Consider the following 17,115-nt stretch of genomic DNA (forward strand, 5'->3'; position numbering starts at 1 on the left):
TCCATGGTAGCTATGTGTTTATAAAAAAACTCTCCGTGCTCATCTGATACATCGCTACAACTCTCTGGGAAGAAGTTTAGATGCGAGTCCATGAAACGTACTTTCAAAGACATATTGCTTCCTAAGTATTTATAAGCTTTGATCATTTCTTTCACAGATTCTTTGTATTAAGGGTCTCTTCTACTTCCAAGGAAGTCTTGTGTTGCTTTCTTGAAACATGCCCAGGCTCGCTATTCTTTGTCAGACATTCAGACATATTGAATAGAAATATAAAAGAAGAGACTATTCACAGAAATACTCACCTGGCATATCTGAAGAAGGCAAATACATATATTTAAATTCGGTAGAAATCTTTGCAGTTTCACTGTGATTTCGAGGTTACCATGCCACACTATCTGAACAATAATATCAATGTCTGAAAAAGAATCAGACGAGTTGGCCGTGCGGGTAGGGGCGCGCGGCCGTGAGCTTGCATCCGTGAGATAGTGGGTTCGAATCCCACTGTCAGCAGCCCTGAATATGGTTTTCCGTGGTTTCCCATATTCACATTAGACAGATGCTGGAACGATACCTTAATTCAGGCCACGGCCGTTTCCTTCCAACTCCGAAGCCTTTACTATCCCATCGTCGCCGCAAGACCTATCTGTGTCGGTGCGACGTAAAGCCACTAGCAAAAAAAAAAAAAAAAAAAAAAAAAATCAGAAATAGTAAAGTTGCCAACTTTTCTTATAGAAGTACCATATTTTCCGCAAAAATATATACCACATTTTCTAAAATATGTTTTAAATATTTTTAAATATTTCTAGCCGAGTGCAGCCCTTGTGAGGCAGACCCTCCAATGACGGTGGGCGGCATCTGCCATGTGTAGATAACTGCGTGTTATTGTGGTGGAGGATAGTGTTATGTGTGGTGTGTGAGTTGCAGGGATGTTGGGGACAGCACAAACACCCAGCCCCCGGGCCACTGGAATTAACCAATGTAGGTCAAAATCCACGCCCCGGCCGGGAATCGAACCCGGGACCGTCTGAACCGAAGGCCAGTACGCTGACCATTTAGCCAGCGAGTCGGACCTACCACATATAATGTGTATGTTCAGATTAATGGAAAACTGGAAAGCTATCTTGATAGCGCGATTCTATTTTCAGATTTGAATTTAGCAATGTAAATTCCTTCAGAATTGCATATTTTCATCCCAGAAATAGAACCTTTGTAGAACAGTGTCATCTACAGTAATTAGAAACACGTGTTCTAAAGACGATAAATGTATCTCTGAGAGAAAGTTTCGAATAACGTCTAAATAAACAGCGTAATTAAAGTATAAAATCCAGTGCTGGAAAGTACTTGGCATAGAACATGAGGAGGTGTTAAACAATCACTTACCCCACTGTCGGCAGCCCTGAAGATGGTTTTTCGTGGTTTCCCATTTTCACACCAGGCAAATGCTGGGGTTGTACCGTAATTAAGGCCACGGCCGCTTCCTTCCCACTGCTAGGCCTTTCCTATCCCATCTTCGCCATAAGAGCTATCTGTGACCGTGCGACGTAAAGCCAAATGCAAAAAACAAAAATCACTTCTAAGAGATTACAAGAAATATAGCTAAGCATAATTTCAAGGAGGACGTCTTCTTTGTGGGTGCACCTTTATTTGCGGACCACTTCTGCTCTGAGAGGCGTATCCTGTTCATTTGCTTGGCTATGTTAAACAAGATGATGTAATGGCAGCGGAAACTTAGAAACCGACAAGGTTATTTAAGGATGTGCGGCTGTCCACAGTTCCTGCAGTCTCGTCGCTGGAAGAATACGCAACATCACGATGGTTAGACCTCCGGGTTGGTTCCTTACATTAGGATTCATTGTTACGTTGGTTGTGCCGCAGTATAGCTACTCGAACGCTGTACCTCCACGTGCAGACTCACCGCAGTATCTACCCGGGGCTGTGCTAAACCCGGACAATGGCCGCCCGCAGTATCTACCAGGAGCTGTGCTAAACCCGGACAATGGCCGCCCGCAGTATCTACCAGGGGCTGTGCTAAACCCGGACAATGGCCGCCCGCAGTATCTACCAGGAGCTGTGCTAAACCCGGACAATGGCCGCCCGCAGTATCTACCAGGAGCTGTGCTAAACCCGGACAACCAGAATGGTCCAAATCGCCCGCAGTATCTACCAGGAGCTGTGCTAAACCCTGACAATCAGAATGGTCCAAATCGCCCGCAGTATCTGCCTGGAGCTGTGCTAAAGCCTGACAAGGGGCATGGTCCTAGCCGTCCACAGTATCAGTACCTGCCTGGGGCTGTGCTAAGACCTAGTGCAGACAGGTATGGACAAGGTCGACCTCAGTATTTACCCGGGCCTACGAAGCCTCCTGGACAATACCGGTACAGACGTGGAATTCCTGAGACAAATCAAGCTCACTCAGTTCGCGATGTAAACAAGAAGGTCAATGCAGGATCTGTTGCTCCTAGAGAAGACAATAAACTAGCATCGAAGGACCAAGGAGAAATAAAAATTCTTGGACCACAAAGTATTATAATTACACCACCATTGACGCAGAATTGCAAGGACTCTGAATTCTTCGACGCAGCTGCAAGAAAATGTCGAGATATGCTCTGGCAGGGCTAGGATTAAGGTAAGAACAAAGACACTCTTACATTTCCTAACAGGCCAATAATATAGTCCTTTAGAGGTTTGCAACTAAATATGTTCACAAATGTACGTTTTAAACTAAAAATTAAGTTAAACTTTATTCCTATAGAGAAAGTTACTTTTAAACTTCGGAAGATGCATTAGGAGGTAAGACTTTCGCTTATTTAGAAGGCGGTGTTCCGCCTCTGTGGTGTAGTGGTTAGTGTTATTAGCTGCCATCCCCGGAGGCCTGAGTTCGAGGCCCGGCTCTGCCACGAAATTTGAAAAGTGGTACTAGGGCTGGAACGGGTTCCACTCAGCCTCGGGAGGTCAAGTGAGTAGAGGGATTTCAATTCCCACCTCAGCCATCCTGGAAGTGGTTTTCCGTGGTTTCCCACTTCTCCTCCAGGCAAATGCCGGGATGGTACCTAACTTACGGCCACGGCCGTTTCCTTCCAATCTTCCCATTCTCCCGCAAGGCCCCTGTTCAGCATAGCAGGTGAGGCCACCTGAGCGAGGTACTGGTCATCCTCCCCTGTTGTATCCCTAGAATCTGAAGCTCCAGGACACTTCCCTTGAGGCGGTAGTGGTGGGATCCCTCGCTGAGTCCGAGGGAAAAACCAACCCTGGAGGGTAAGCAGATTAAGAAAGGAAGACGGAGTTTTATTGAGTGTACTGAATTTGATTTTATTTGTTTTATTGAATTTATTAACTAATTTTTTGAGTATTAATCTAGTATTCCAAATATGCAGCCGGCCCCGTGGTGTAAGGGTAGCGTGCCTGCCTCTCGCCCTGGGTTCGATTCCCGGCCAGGTCAGGGATTTTTCTCTCGACCTGAGGGCTGGTTCGAGGTCCACTCAGCCTACGTGTGTAGAATTGAGGAGCTATATTGCGGTGAGATAGCGGCCCCGGTCTCGAAAGCCCGGAATAACGGCCGAGAGGATGCGTCGTGCTGACCACACGGCCCCTCGTAATCTGCAGGCGTTCGGGCTGAGCAGCGATCGCTGGGCAGGCCAGAGCCCTTTCAAGGGCGCAAGTGCCGTGGGGTTTGGGTTTATTCCAAGTATGCATGTAACACTTCGAGGGATACAAGTATTCCCGCTAAGGGGGAATTATACTGTAGAATAGATCTATTTTTTTAATTCAAAAAAATTCAAATTCAAAAACTAGTGAGAACAAATTTCACAATGGAAGATTCAGAGAGACAATAACCTCAAGGGGTAATTAATGTTACTAGTTTCACAATATATCGGGCGAGTTGTCCGTGCGGTTAGGAGCGCGCAGCTGTGGGCTCGTATCCGGGAGATATTGGGTTCGAATCCCACTGTCGGCAGCCCTGAAGATGGTTTTCCGTGGTTTCCCATTTTCACACCAGGCAAATGCTGGGTCTGTACCTTAATTAAGGCCACGGCCGCTTCCTTCCCATTCCTAGACCTGTCCCGTCCCATCGTTGCCATAAAACCTATCTGTGTCGGTGTGACGTAAAGCAAAATAGCAAAAAAAAAACAAAGTTTCACAATACGTGTCCCTAATTTACTTGACGCATGACGATGTGGTCTTGGCGGGGGAGCTTTAACATCTGTTAACAGCTCAGAGACTTCTTCTGCGTCATATTTTTCATTATACCTTATTAGGGGCTGGGTGACATGATCATTCTCCTCCATATTGCTCCATCTCTTGTATCTACTTTGCTGAGTGCTTTAGTCAGCATGTCACTTTGTACAACGTCTCGCCGTTTGATCCTGTGCCTTCCTCTAGATCTGGTACCCTGGAATTCTTGAAACCATGTTCTCTGGATTGGTGCACTCACATCAGATTGCATTTCATGACCGTACTACCTCCGTTTGTACTGTCTCAGGATCTTAGTTATTTTCTCCAGTCCTATCTTTTTGATATCGTTGTTTTTTTCTCCTTTCCTTCAAGGAGATTCCCATTGCCCGCTATGACATTTTCATTTCAGTCCTATCCCTTCTTCCTCCAAGCCGACTCGACGGATTATTGTCTTGTAATTGGACTGACATCCCTCTACCATCTCCCTTCGCTTACATTGATTTCTCGTTGTCAGCCTCCTGTCGCGGGCCCGGTGCTTAAGGGACCTGCATAGACTTCCGCCACAGTAAATTAATAGAACCGAATGTCATTGTGCAGAGGAATTTGATATCACGATGTTTTTGTTGTCATTGTCAGGAAGTGGTATGCAGCTGTGGTATTGAGTTTAGCACAGAGCAGCAACACTCCCTCGCAAAACTCGCTGATTACAAAGCTCTTAGTAATAGCTAACTCAAACACAATTTCAAGACTTATGCATGGCGTCTTACCTGTTTTTAACTCTTCCTGTTAATACGTCTTCCACGGAAAACAGTAATTACAAGACAGTAATCCGTCGAGTCGGCTTTGAGGAAGAAGGGATAGGACGGAAATGAGAATGTTATGGCGGGCAATGGGAATCTCTTTGAAGGAAAGGAGAAAAAGCGACGATATCAAAAAGATAGGACTGGAGAAAATAACTAAGATCCTGAGTCGAAAATGGAGTATATAAATAAGTTACGTTTCGGGGAAATGATATGACCCAGACCTACTCAGTGTACTCAGTCATCTCATCATTAATACCTTTGCATTCCAGAAAGCACGTCGCATGGTCGAACTTCATTAGACTCTGATATGAATACAGTGAAGTTTAAAAATATAAAATTCAAAAATAGAAGCATATACTTATTTATATTGAATTTAAATCCCCTATTAAACATTTAATGTTTAAAGCAAAATCCATTAATTAGTTTGTAATCTTACAGCACAGGTATATAGAATGCATTACAGTATAATTATATGTGTTATTGGGTGGCGGTCCAATTTTGTTTTCTTCGTATCATATTCGTTACACCTCTGGCCTAGGTAATACCGACGTCTTGCTGGTTATTTTTAACCACCCTTCTCCAAAGCTTATTGCCAAGTGACTAACTTCTCCTGCAATTCTTCTTCTGTATCTGCAAATAAGAGCTCCCAGCTACTCCTACGTCTTGCTGATTCACTCAGTACATTGATGATTAGGATAAGTGCTGATCCTTGATGGAATCCAACATTCACGACAAATTGTTCTGTCTCCCCAACAGGAGTGGGCCCTATTGTTCTATTTCTCTCACCAGATTCCCTTATTCCTCACAGACTTGGAGTGTACGAAAATATTATGTGCGGGGTGAATTGAATACATCATTCGTGATCGAGTTTTAGATGCATTAAGGTAAAGGGCAAAATATGTCACGTTCTGTTCTTGTAATAGTCTTATGAAAATGTCATCACAAGCATCTGCGTAGGAAATAACGTGCCATTCTCAAATATTCCTGGAGCATATACCGTAAATCATTTTAATAATTTGTGCAGCGTCTAAAAGAAACAAAAACAAACGCATTCCTTTTTATTGCAATAAATAAATGAGGCTAAATAATTGTGTTTGTCTAGCCTTTTAAATACAGTGTAATTTGGTCTTACGCTGTTTCCTGGTGGAGTCTAGTACTGTGTTAAGGAAGACCCAGTCCTTCTCAGCCGAGGAGCCACATTCTTATTACTAGACTATTATTATTATTATTATTATTATTATTATTATTATTATTATTATTATTATTATTATTATTATTATTATTATTTGTGGTAGTTAAGCATGAAAGAAGGTGCTGGGTGGTGAATAGGTCTCAAGCTACTAAAGAGAAATTAAATTTTAAAATTTAACAAGGTTATATTTTCTTTTCAAAATTAGGTAACAACAAATAGAACAGGTACTTAGTAGCCGAAATACAACTTGAAATGTACAATTACAGGGATTAAAGAATTTGGGCTTCGAGCCCTGAAAATACAATTCTTGAGCAACTAGCTCAACTTTACGATATACCAATTTCAACAAAAGGGGCAGAAGACCCCACTCAAACCCTGGAGCCCTTGCTCCAAATTACACAGCAAAGCCTCCTCGAGGCATACAACTCTCAGTTTTAGAAAAGAGCCACTCGCTCTTAAAGTTAAGCCTCTCCCAGGCCACACCAAACTCAACTTTCAAGTCGTCCTCAAAGGACATATACACAGGGGTAAAATACCCAACCTACTGAGGTCTATTAGGTGAGAAAAGATTAATACATGACCTCTAAAATACAACTTGAGAGGAGGCGAACTTGCACTCCTAATACACTTTGCTTTTAAAACCTAATCTGGCTCTGGGCCACTAACGCAAGGGCTAATCCCATACTACAGAGGTGACTTAGAGAAGAACACTTTACATTACATAAACGAAGAAAAGTTTGAGAAAATAAGTTCACCTCAAAACAAATGTGAGTGGGAGCTCGAGAGGGTTAGCACTCTCTATCCCAATATGTAACTTTACAAGAAAAGAAGAAAAGAGTAGTTACATTTTAGGAAAAGGTTACATGATGGAAAACGCTTCGAACCCGCCGCGAGAGTTAAACTGCCGACCTAGCAAGAAAAGAAGATATTAATAGGCCATTACCTGGTAGTAGATCGCTGCCGAGGAAAGAGGCGCTTCCCGCCTCCTGCAATGTACTTAATACACTGAAAGATGGAACAGAAGTGGCCCGGAGACCCCAAAATCAGCAGTTTATATCCTCTCGCGGAAGATTCTAGGCGTTAGGGGAAATAAAACACCCTCCCACAAAATCTTTATTGGTTCGGGAAAAGAAACCCCTACATAGAGGAAAAAGAAACACATTATTGGTGGAAAATTAATTAAAGAAATTCGGGATTGGCTAGATCCAAAATAAGGGGAAAAAGAGGGGTATACAGCCAACTTAAACCATGACAGAAGGAAATTTAACAAAGAACAAACTCTTGAAATAAAAATTTCTCCAACAAAATAGTTCTTTGATTTCGCACTAGGTTGCACTATTGTAATTCTTCAGTAGTGTCCTCTAGAAGAGAAAGTTCACACTTCTTACTTCAAGCGAAACAAAAACACATCAAAAGTGACACAGTTCAAAAACTCAAAATTTTCCACGTGGTGACATCTTCTGAGAAAGTAGAGAATTAATAGAGTAGATAAAGTTCAACCTTCCTCCAGAAGAGGAGTTTCAACTGGCGCAACTTTTAAATAAACGGTGTAGAGGTGTACCGCCCGGTACAATTATTATTATTATTATTATTATTATTATTATTAGCTGCCACCCCCGGAGGGCCAGGTTCAATTCCCGGCTCTTCCAGGAAATTTTAGAAAGTGGTACGAGGACTGGAACGGGGTCCACTTAGCCTTGGAAAGTCAACTGAGTAGAAGGGGGTTCGATTCCTCCTCAACCATTCTCGAAGTGGTTTTACATGGTTTCTTACTTCTCCTCATGGAAAATACCGGGGTGGTACATAACTTAAGACCACGGCCGCTTCCTTCCCTATTCATTTCAATCTTCCCATACTTCACAAGGCAGAACAGGTGAGGCCGCCTGCGAGAGGTACTAGTCCTCCTTCCCAGCTGTATCGCACACCCAAATTGTTACGCCCCAGGATACTACCCTTGAGGGGTAGAGGTGGGGTCCCTCACTGAGAGCGAGGGGAAAAACCAACCCTGGAGGGTAAACAGATATTTCAAGAACATTCTAAGCATGTTTCATTTTAAAAAAATATTCCCCGTATATGAGATGTTTCGATTCTTAATGAAATAATAAATTTGATTTCATTCATGTGCGGAAAGTCTAGAAATTGTTATTTATGAAATGCTATTTTGTTTCTCCTAAAAAATAAGATTTGTAGTTCTACTAGTCATGAACAGGTTCGCTTGAATGTTATTGCTTGGAAACACTGCGAGAGCTGCTCTTTCATGTTATTGTTTAAAGAAGGACAGTCCCACACTCGGCCAAATGTCAAACTGCTGTCAGAGTTACGAAGATAATGCATGCAGCAATTCATCCTAAACCCTGCCAGTATGTTCATGATTTACCTTCTTATTTTTGTCAGAGAATCACTGTTTCCTCGAAATCTGCTCGAGTTAGGAAGAACTTCACAGTTGAGGCAGCATATTCACACTTAAGGGTGATGTACTCGCCCGTGAGACAAGCTAGCACAAGCTGGCTTTTCCCAAACCTGTGCGACGGTGTCGAACATGTGGTTTTGGTTGTTTTACAGACAGTTTCCCTTCCTGACGCCAACAGTATGTAGAGGGATGTAATCACTGTTGCGTGTTTCTGTGGTGTGTTGTCTGAATATCAAGAGTAGAGTGTTGGGACAAACACAAACACACAGTCCCCGAGCCAGAAGAATTAATCAGATGCCATTAAAATCTCCGACCCAGCCGAGAATGGAACCCGGTACCCTCTGAACCGAAGGCCTTGTTGTTGACCATACAGCCCAGTAGTCGGACCAACCTACACATTAAATAATTACAATCTGTTGAGTTGTCTCTTCATATACACACCACAGCTGTTCCCATTATGAAGAGATAAACCGTCAACAATTGTCGCATCTCTTTCTTTATCTGTTTACCGTCCAGGGATGGTTTTTCTCTCGGACTTAGCGAGGGATCTCACCTCTACCAACTCAAGGATAGTGTCCTGGGGCGTGAGACTTTCGGTCGGGGGTATAACTAGGAAGCATGACCAGTACCTCGCCCAGGCGGCCTCACCTGCCATGCTGAACAGGGGCATTGTGGGGGGATGGGAAGATCGGAAGGGATGGATAAGAAAGAGGGAAGGAAGCGGCGGTGGTCTTGATTATTACTATCCCGGTATTTGCCTGGAGGAGAAGTGGGGAAACTACGGAAAACCACTTTGAGTATAGTTGAGAGGGGAATCGAACACCCCTCTACGCAGTTAACCTTCCCAGGCTGAGTGGACCACGTTCCAGTCCTCGTACCATTTTTCAAATTTCGTGGCAGAGCAGGGAATCGAACCCGGACCTCCGGGGTTGGCAGCTAATCACACAGAGGTCGTCAATTGACACCGCAGTTGTGCGTTAGTTCAGTCGATTTCAAACGTTAACATCGTGAACATATTAGAATGGCCAGGAGCTGTTTGTGTTGGCCGACTCAAAGCAGTTAACTGGTGATCACCGAAAATTAGATCTCCATAACACGAACAGAATTCCACGCTCTACAAACTTACAGTAGATGAACATATCAAGATAATGTAATGCAAGATTTGAAGACATGCAAGACATAGTTTTATTGGTTACCTATGTATAAAGAAAATGTATAAATTACATACACAATCTTCATTGTGGACTTTTACGCCATTCAGCGCTTAGTCTGCAAGCCTCTGTCAATGTATGTAATAATAATAATGCTATTTGCTTTACGTCCCACTAACTACTTTTTTTTTACAGTATTCGAGAGATAGTGGGTTCGAACCCCACTGTCGGCAGCCCTGAAGATGGTTTTCCGTGGTTTCCCATTTTCACTCCAGGCAAATGCTGGGGCTGTACCTTAATTAAGGCCACGGACGCTTCCTTCCCACTCCTAGCCCTTTCCCGTCCATCGTCGCCGTAAGACCTATCTCAATAGGTGCGACGTAAAACAACTTGCAAAAAAACCCTACTTTTTCCGGTTTTCGGAGACGCCGAGGTGCTGGAATTTAGTCCCGCAGGAGTTCTTTTACGTGCCAGTAAATCTACCGACACGAGGCTGTCGTATTTGAGCACCTTCAAATACCCCCGGACTGAGCCAGGATCGAACCTGCCAAGTTGGGGTCAGAAGGCCAGCGCCTCAACCGTCTGAGCCACTCAGCCCGGCTGCTCTGTGAATGTAGTAAGCATCGCTACAATTATTTATTTATAACTAGCCGTGTGACCTAGTTTAGTTATGTACCTCTTACCTTTAGATCATTAAAAACTGAGCCTGACCATCGTTATCTTGGTCTCCCTCTACTTCTCTTACCCTCCAAGACCGACTATATTCTTCTTCTACCTAATCTATCCTCCTCTATTCGCCTCACACAACCCCACTATCGAAGCCGGTTCACGCGTACAGCTTCATGCATCGAGTTCATTACTTACTTAGGCTTTATTTCCTTATTCCAAGAAGCCTCCTTCCGTTATTCCCATCTTACCGTTATGTGTTGACTGGAACGTGGTCCACTCAGCCTCGGAAGGTCAACTGCGTAGAGGGGTGTTCGATTTCCCTCTCAACTATACTCAAAGTGGTTTTCCGTAGTTTACCCACTTCTCCTCCAAGCAAATACTGGGATAGTAATAATCAAGGCCACCACCGCTTCCTTCCCCTCTTCCTTGCCGGCTTCATGGCTAAATGGTTAGCGTGCTGGTCTTTAGTTCAAGGGGCCCCGGGTTTGATACCCGGCCGGGTCAGGGATTTTAACGTTAATTGGTTATTTCCACTAGCCCGGGGACTGGGTGTGTTTGTCGTCCTTCAACAGAAAGAACAAGGAAAATAAAGAAAGAATTGGAAAAATACCAGTAAAAAGTCTGAACTATATATTTAAAAGAAATAAGGAGCGGGCGGGGTGGTGAAACCGGGTGCAGGGTTTCCGCGTCACGTACACTCGCCCCGGGCAGTCTGCCTGCGTTCTGCATGTTAGCTACCTGACTTCAAGGTGCCTCCGAGACCACCGTTGTCAGAGGGCGAACTTGCATTGCTTTTGAGTGCTATTTGTTTCCTTCAAAGTGACGGGGGAATGTAGGGTTTTTAGTAGACGACTATAGTCCTTCTCCTCCTGTACACCCATAGTCTGGTTCCTACAAATGAAATGGCGTATGGCTTTTAGTGCCGGGAGTATCCGAGGACATGTTCGGCTCGCCAGGTACAGGTCTTTTGATTTGACTCCCTTAAGCGACCTGTGCGTCGTGATGAGGATGACATGATGACGAAGACGACACATACACCCAACCCCGTGCCAGATAAATTAACCGATGATGGTTAAACTTCCCGACTCTGTCGGGAATCGAACCCAGGATCCCCGTGACCAAAGGCCAGCACGCTAACCATTTAGCCATGGAGCCGGACTGGTCTCTACAGATCATTATTTATTTCCACAGTTGAAATCTCCATTGAAAGTACGCAGATGTGCAACAGCAGAGTAGATCAAACAACATTTGAAAATGGAAGTGCCTCGAACACGAAAACAGTATTATAGGACTTCTTCCAACGACGGATCCGCGTTAGGAATGGTGTATCATCAAAGCAGGAGACCATGAAAACTAAGTCTTCGGAAAGCTAGAATTTAAGTAAACGTACGGGAACTTTTTGAACAGGGTGGAATACCCCGTTTGATAACGACCAGTAAGAAACGAAAGTGTCCGCCTCTGTGGTGAAGTTGTTAGTGTGATTAGCTGCCACCCCCGGAGGCCCGGGTTCGATTCCCGGCTCTGCCACGAAATTTGAAAAGTGGTACGAGAGCTGGAACGGGCTCCACTCAGCCTCGGGAGGTCAACTGAGTAGAGGTGGGTTCGATTCCCACCTCAGCCATCCTGGAAGTGGTTTTCCGTTGTTTCTCACTTCTCCTCCAGGCAAATGCCGGGATGGTACGTAAGTTAAGGCCACGGCCGCTTCCTTCCCTCTTCCTTATCTATCCCTTCCAATCTTTCCATCCCCCGCAAGGCTCCTGTTCAGCATGGCAGGTGAGGCCGCCTGGGCGAGGTACTGGTCATCCTCCCCAGTTGTATTACCCGACCCAAAGTCTGAAGCTCCAGAACACTGCCCTTGAGGCGGAAGAGGTGGGATCCCTCGCTCAGCTCGAGGGAAAAACCGACCCTGGAGGGTAAACAGATTAAGAAAGAAGAAACGAAAGTAGAGAATTTAAAAATAAGAACTTTGTATTGGTCAGCATCCAGTTTAAATCTAAGTTGGTTTATTATTCAGGTCTATCTTAATTTGAAACATAATCGATAAGTTACAAACTTCTGACCACTTCCGCTCTTTACTTTAGACTGGAAGTGAAAATACATTACTTCCATAATTATTTACAGGGCTAGGTGACACGACTATCAAAACAGTTCCTTATCTAATGTGTGGCTGTATAACTAAGACTGATATGAGCTATTAAGCCAGCTATAAATAAAAACTTCGTTTCAGTTTTTCGACACATAGTCGTAGCTATAATGAATACCTGGTGTGTGTCTCCTACCGCATATTTTGTTCTTCTTGTAACGGTGTTACAAGTGGAAGACGTGTCCTGTAGAAGTACAAATATAAGACTCAAAAATGGGCTTCAGCTACCAACGGACGTTCTCGACGAACTCAAAGAACTCTGGATACGAGGAGACAAGATTGTAGAGGAGCTTCAAACAGATGAACCTTTGGAGTACGACTACAGTGATGAAATGATTCACCGTGGACTTATTGAAGTTCCACCAAACTGTCCAAAGGGCATATTTGACAAATACGCTAAAAAATGTCGAGAACCTTGGACAATACATAAAAGGTAATGTGAATTCATATTTACGTTCCTTATAATTTTGTATGTATGTTTAGTCCTCAGCCCGAAGGCTGGTTGGATCCTCAACAGCTCCGCCATCAGCGGTCATAAATGGCATAGGCATCACTGAAGAGGCGTACTAGGGAAATTAGGAGTGAGATAGTTTCCCGTTGCTTTCCTCGCCGAGCCAGAAGTTGCTATTACATATCAGTCTGCCAAGCCCACTGAAATGCATGCATCAACTGACCCTATGAGCAACATTTTCACACCATTCATAGCAGGGACTGGCTGCATAAGGAATGGCATTACTACCATCACTCATACCTGAGTCACTTTCATTTTGTCAAAGCCAAGGATAAAGCTGAGACAGATCAATGAAAGTAACAATATTGCTCTAGCCCATACCACAAGACATAGTGCACTGTAAACACTACGTCCTGCCAGCAAAGGCATCTTATAATATTGTGTGTTGTGTGTTTGAGTCTCCATAGACTGGTTTGATGCAGCCCTCCATGCCACCCTATCCTGTGCTAAACTTTTCATTTCTACGTAACTATTGCATCCTACATCCGCTCTAATCTGCTTGTCATATTCATACCTTGGTCCATCCTTACCGTTCTTACCACCTACACTTCCTTCAAAAACCAACTGAACAAGTCCTGGGTGTCTTAAGATGTGTCATATCATTCTATCTCTTCTTCTCGTCAAATTTAGCCAAATCGATCTTCTCTCACCAATTCGATTCAGTATCTCTTCATTCGTGATTCGATCTATCCATCTCATCTTCAGCATTCTTCTGTAACACCACATTTCAAAAGCTTCTATTCTCTTTCTTTCCGAGCTAGTTATCGTCCATGTTTCACTTCCATACAATGCCAACTCCACACGAAAGTCTTCAAAAACATCTTTCTAATTCCGATATTAATGTTTGAAGTGAGCCATTTCTTTTCTTAAGAAAGCTCTTCCTTGCTTGTGCTAGTCTGCATTTTATGCCCTCCTTACTTCTGCCATCGTTAGTTATTTTACTACCCAAGTAACAATATTCATCTACTTCCTTTAAGACTTCATTTCCTAATTTAATATTTCCTGCATCACCTGCCTTCGTTCGACTGCACTCCATTACTTTTGTTTTGGACTTATTTATTTTCATCTTGTACTCCTTACCCAAGACTTCATCCATACCATTCAGCAAATTCTCGAGATCTTCTGCAGTCTCAGATAAAATAACAATATCATCGGCAAATCTCAAGGTTTTGATTTCCTCTCCTTGGACTGTGATTCCCTTTCCAAATTCCTCTTTGATTTCCTTGACTGCCTGTTCTATGTAAACATTGAAAAGGAGGGGGACAAACTGCAGCCTTGCCTCACTCCTTTCTGGATTGCTGCTTCTTTTTCAAAGCCCTCGATTCTTATCACTGCAGACTGATTTTTATACAGATTGTAGATAATTCTTCGTTCTCGGTATCTGATCCCTATCATCTTCAGAATCATAAATAGCTTGGTCCAATCAACATTATCGAATGCCTTTTCTAAATCTACGAATGCCATGTACGTGGGCTTGTCCTTCTTGATTCGATCCTCTAAGATCAGACGTAAAGTCAAGATTGCTTCACGTGTTCCTACATTTCTTCTGAAGCCAAATTGATCGTCTCCCAACTCAGCTTCAACTTGTTTTTCCATTCTTCTGTAAATAATACGTGTTAAAATTTTGCAGGCATGAGATACTAAACTAATGGTGCGGTAGTTTTCACACCTGTCAGCACCGGCTTTCTTGGGAATAGGTATAACAACATTCTTCCGAAAATCGGATGGGACTTCTCCTGTCTCATACATCTTGCACACTAAATGAAATAACCTTGCCATGCTGGTTTCTTCTAAGGCAGTCAGTAATTCAGAGGGAATGTCATCAATTCCAGGTGCCTTGTTCCTATTTAGGTCACTCACAGCTGTGTCAAACTCTGACCTCAAAATTGGGTCTCCCATTTCATCAGCGTCAATAGCCTCTTCATGTTCCAGAACCAAATTATCTACATCTTTACCTTGATACAACTGTTGGATATGCTCCTGCCATCTTTCTGCTTTGTCTTCTTTCCCCAGAAGCTTATAATATTATCTATATATATAAAATAACTTGTCCTGACTGACTGACTGACTGACTGACTGACTGACTGATTCATCATCGCCGAGCCAAAACTACTGGACATAAAGAAATGAAATTTTGGGGATAGATTCATATTAAGATGTAGGTGCTCGCTAAGAGAGGATTTTTGGATATTCCTTTGCTAAGGGGGTGAAAAGGGGGGTGAAATTTTAAAATGAGTGTATCTATATCTCAAAACTTTGAAAGTTTACAGATGTAAAAATTGGTATTTAGAATCTTCTTTAAAAATAAGGAAACACGTATTTTTTTGTTTTCAGAAAATCCCAATAGGAGGAGTGAAAAAGGGTGAAAATGGTGAAAAAATGGGTTGAATGCCTTTAATCAGGATACCGGTACTTATATCTCAGAAACTGAAGATATTACAGACCTGAAAATTGGTACTTTTGATCTCTTTTAAAAATAAAGAAACACGTATTTTTTTGTTTTTGGAAAATCCAATTAATGGGAGGGTGAAAAGGGGGTGAATTTTTAAAATGAGTGAATCTATATCTCCAAACTTTTAAAGTTTGCAGATGTAAAAATTGGTATTTAGAATCTTCATTAAAATTAAAGAAACACGTATTTTTTTGTTTTCCGAAAATCGCAATAGGAATCGTGAAAAGGGGTGAAAAAGGGGTTGAATGACTTTAATGGGGCTACTTATATCTCAGAACCTGAAGATATTACAGACCTGAAAATTGATGTTTGGGATCTCTTTTAAAAATAAAGAAACACGTATTTTTTTGTTTTTGGAAAATCCAATTAATGGGGGGTGAAAAGGGGGTTATTTTTTAAAATGAGTGTATCTATATCTCAAAACTTTTAAAGTGTATGGATGTAAAAATTGGTATTTAGAATCTCCTTTAAAAATAAAGAAACGCGTATTCTTTTGTTTTCGGAAAATCCCAATAGGAAGGGTGTAAAAGGGTGAATAATGAGTTGAATGCCTTTAATGAGGCTACTTATATTTCAGAACCTGAAGATATTACAGACCTGAAAATTGGTATGTGGGATCTACTTTTAAAGTAAAGTTACACGTATTTTTTCGTTTTTTGAAGATCCAAATATTGGGGGGTGAAAGGGGGGGTGAATTTTTAAAAATGAGTGTGTCTACATCTTAAAACTTTAAAATTTACAGATGTAAAAATTGGTAGTTAGAATCTCCTCTAAAAATAAAGGAACACGTATTTTTTTGTTTCCTGTAAATCCCAATAGGAGGGGTGTAAAAGGGTGAATAATGGGTTGAATGCCTTTAATGAGGATACTTATATTTCAGAACCTGAAGATATTACAGAACTGAAAATTTGTATATGGGATCTCCTTTAAAAATAAAGAAACACGTATTTTTTAGTTTTTGGAAAATCCAATTAATGGCGGTTAAACAGGAGTGACAAATTGGGGTGAATTTTTTGAAAGACTATATCTACAGAATATCTTGGAAACGTAAAATGTTACAGACGTAAAACGTGGGTGTTTGGAATCTCCTGTAAATGTAAAGAAACATAGGTGATTTGTTTTTGGAAACTCCACTTAAGGGGAACTCAAAAGGGGTGAAATTTTAAAATGAGAATTTTTACAGTATATCTAAAAAAACTTAACATGTTACAGAAGTGAAAAATGGTATTTTTTTATCTCTATTAAACATAACGAATCGTGTATTTTTAGTTTTCGGAAATACCACTTGGGTGGTGGTGGGGGGGTAAAAGTGACTGAAAATGGTGTTGAATTCTTTTAATTAGGCTACTGATATCTCAAAAATGAAGATGTTACAGACGTGAAATTTGATATTTGCAATCTGCTTTAAAAGTAAAGAAACACGTATTCTCGGAAAATCCAATGAGGGGGAGGGGGGGTGAAAGTATTGAAAATTTAATTGACTTAATTGTATGAGAATGCATACATCTAATAAGAACTAAAGTTGTTCCAGACCTGAAAATTCGTATTTAGATCTCCTTTAAAAACAAAGAAAAACGCGTTTTGGTGGGGAAACCATCTTGGAGGGTGGGA

General features: G+C 42.1%; 1 protein-coding gene across 1 annotated transcript in view; it reads left to right on the forward strand.

Annotated features, from left to right (window-relative positions):
* The first annotated feature begins 1,768 nt into the window (after positions 1 to 1,768).
* LOC136863331 (sporozoite surface protein 2) overlaps positions 1,769 to 17,115 on the forward strand; it is a 38,127-nt gene continuing 22,780 nt past the window's right edge. The window contains exon 1 of the mRNA XM_067139716.2: positions 1,769 to 2,626. Coding sequence (XP_066995817.1) covers positions 1,813 to 2,619 — 807 coding nt within the window. The 5' untranslated portion in view covers positions 1,769 to 1,812 and the 3' untranslated portion in view covers positions 2,620 to 2,626. The remainder of the gene's footprint in view (positions 2,627 to 17,115) is intronic.

Source organism: Anabrus simplex, chromosome 2 (genome assembly GCF_040414725.1).
Source record: "Anabrus simplex isolate iqAnaSimp1 chromosome 2, ASM4041472v1, whole genome shotgun sequence".
NCBI classification, from domain to species: domain Eukaryota; kingdom Metazoa; phylum Arthropoda; class Insecta; order Orthoptera; family Tettigoniidae; genus Anabrus; species Anabrus simplex.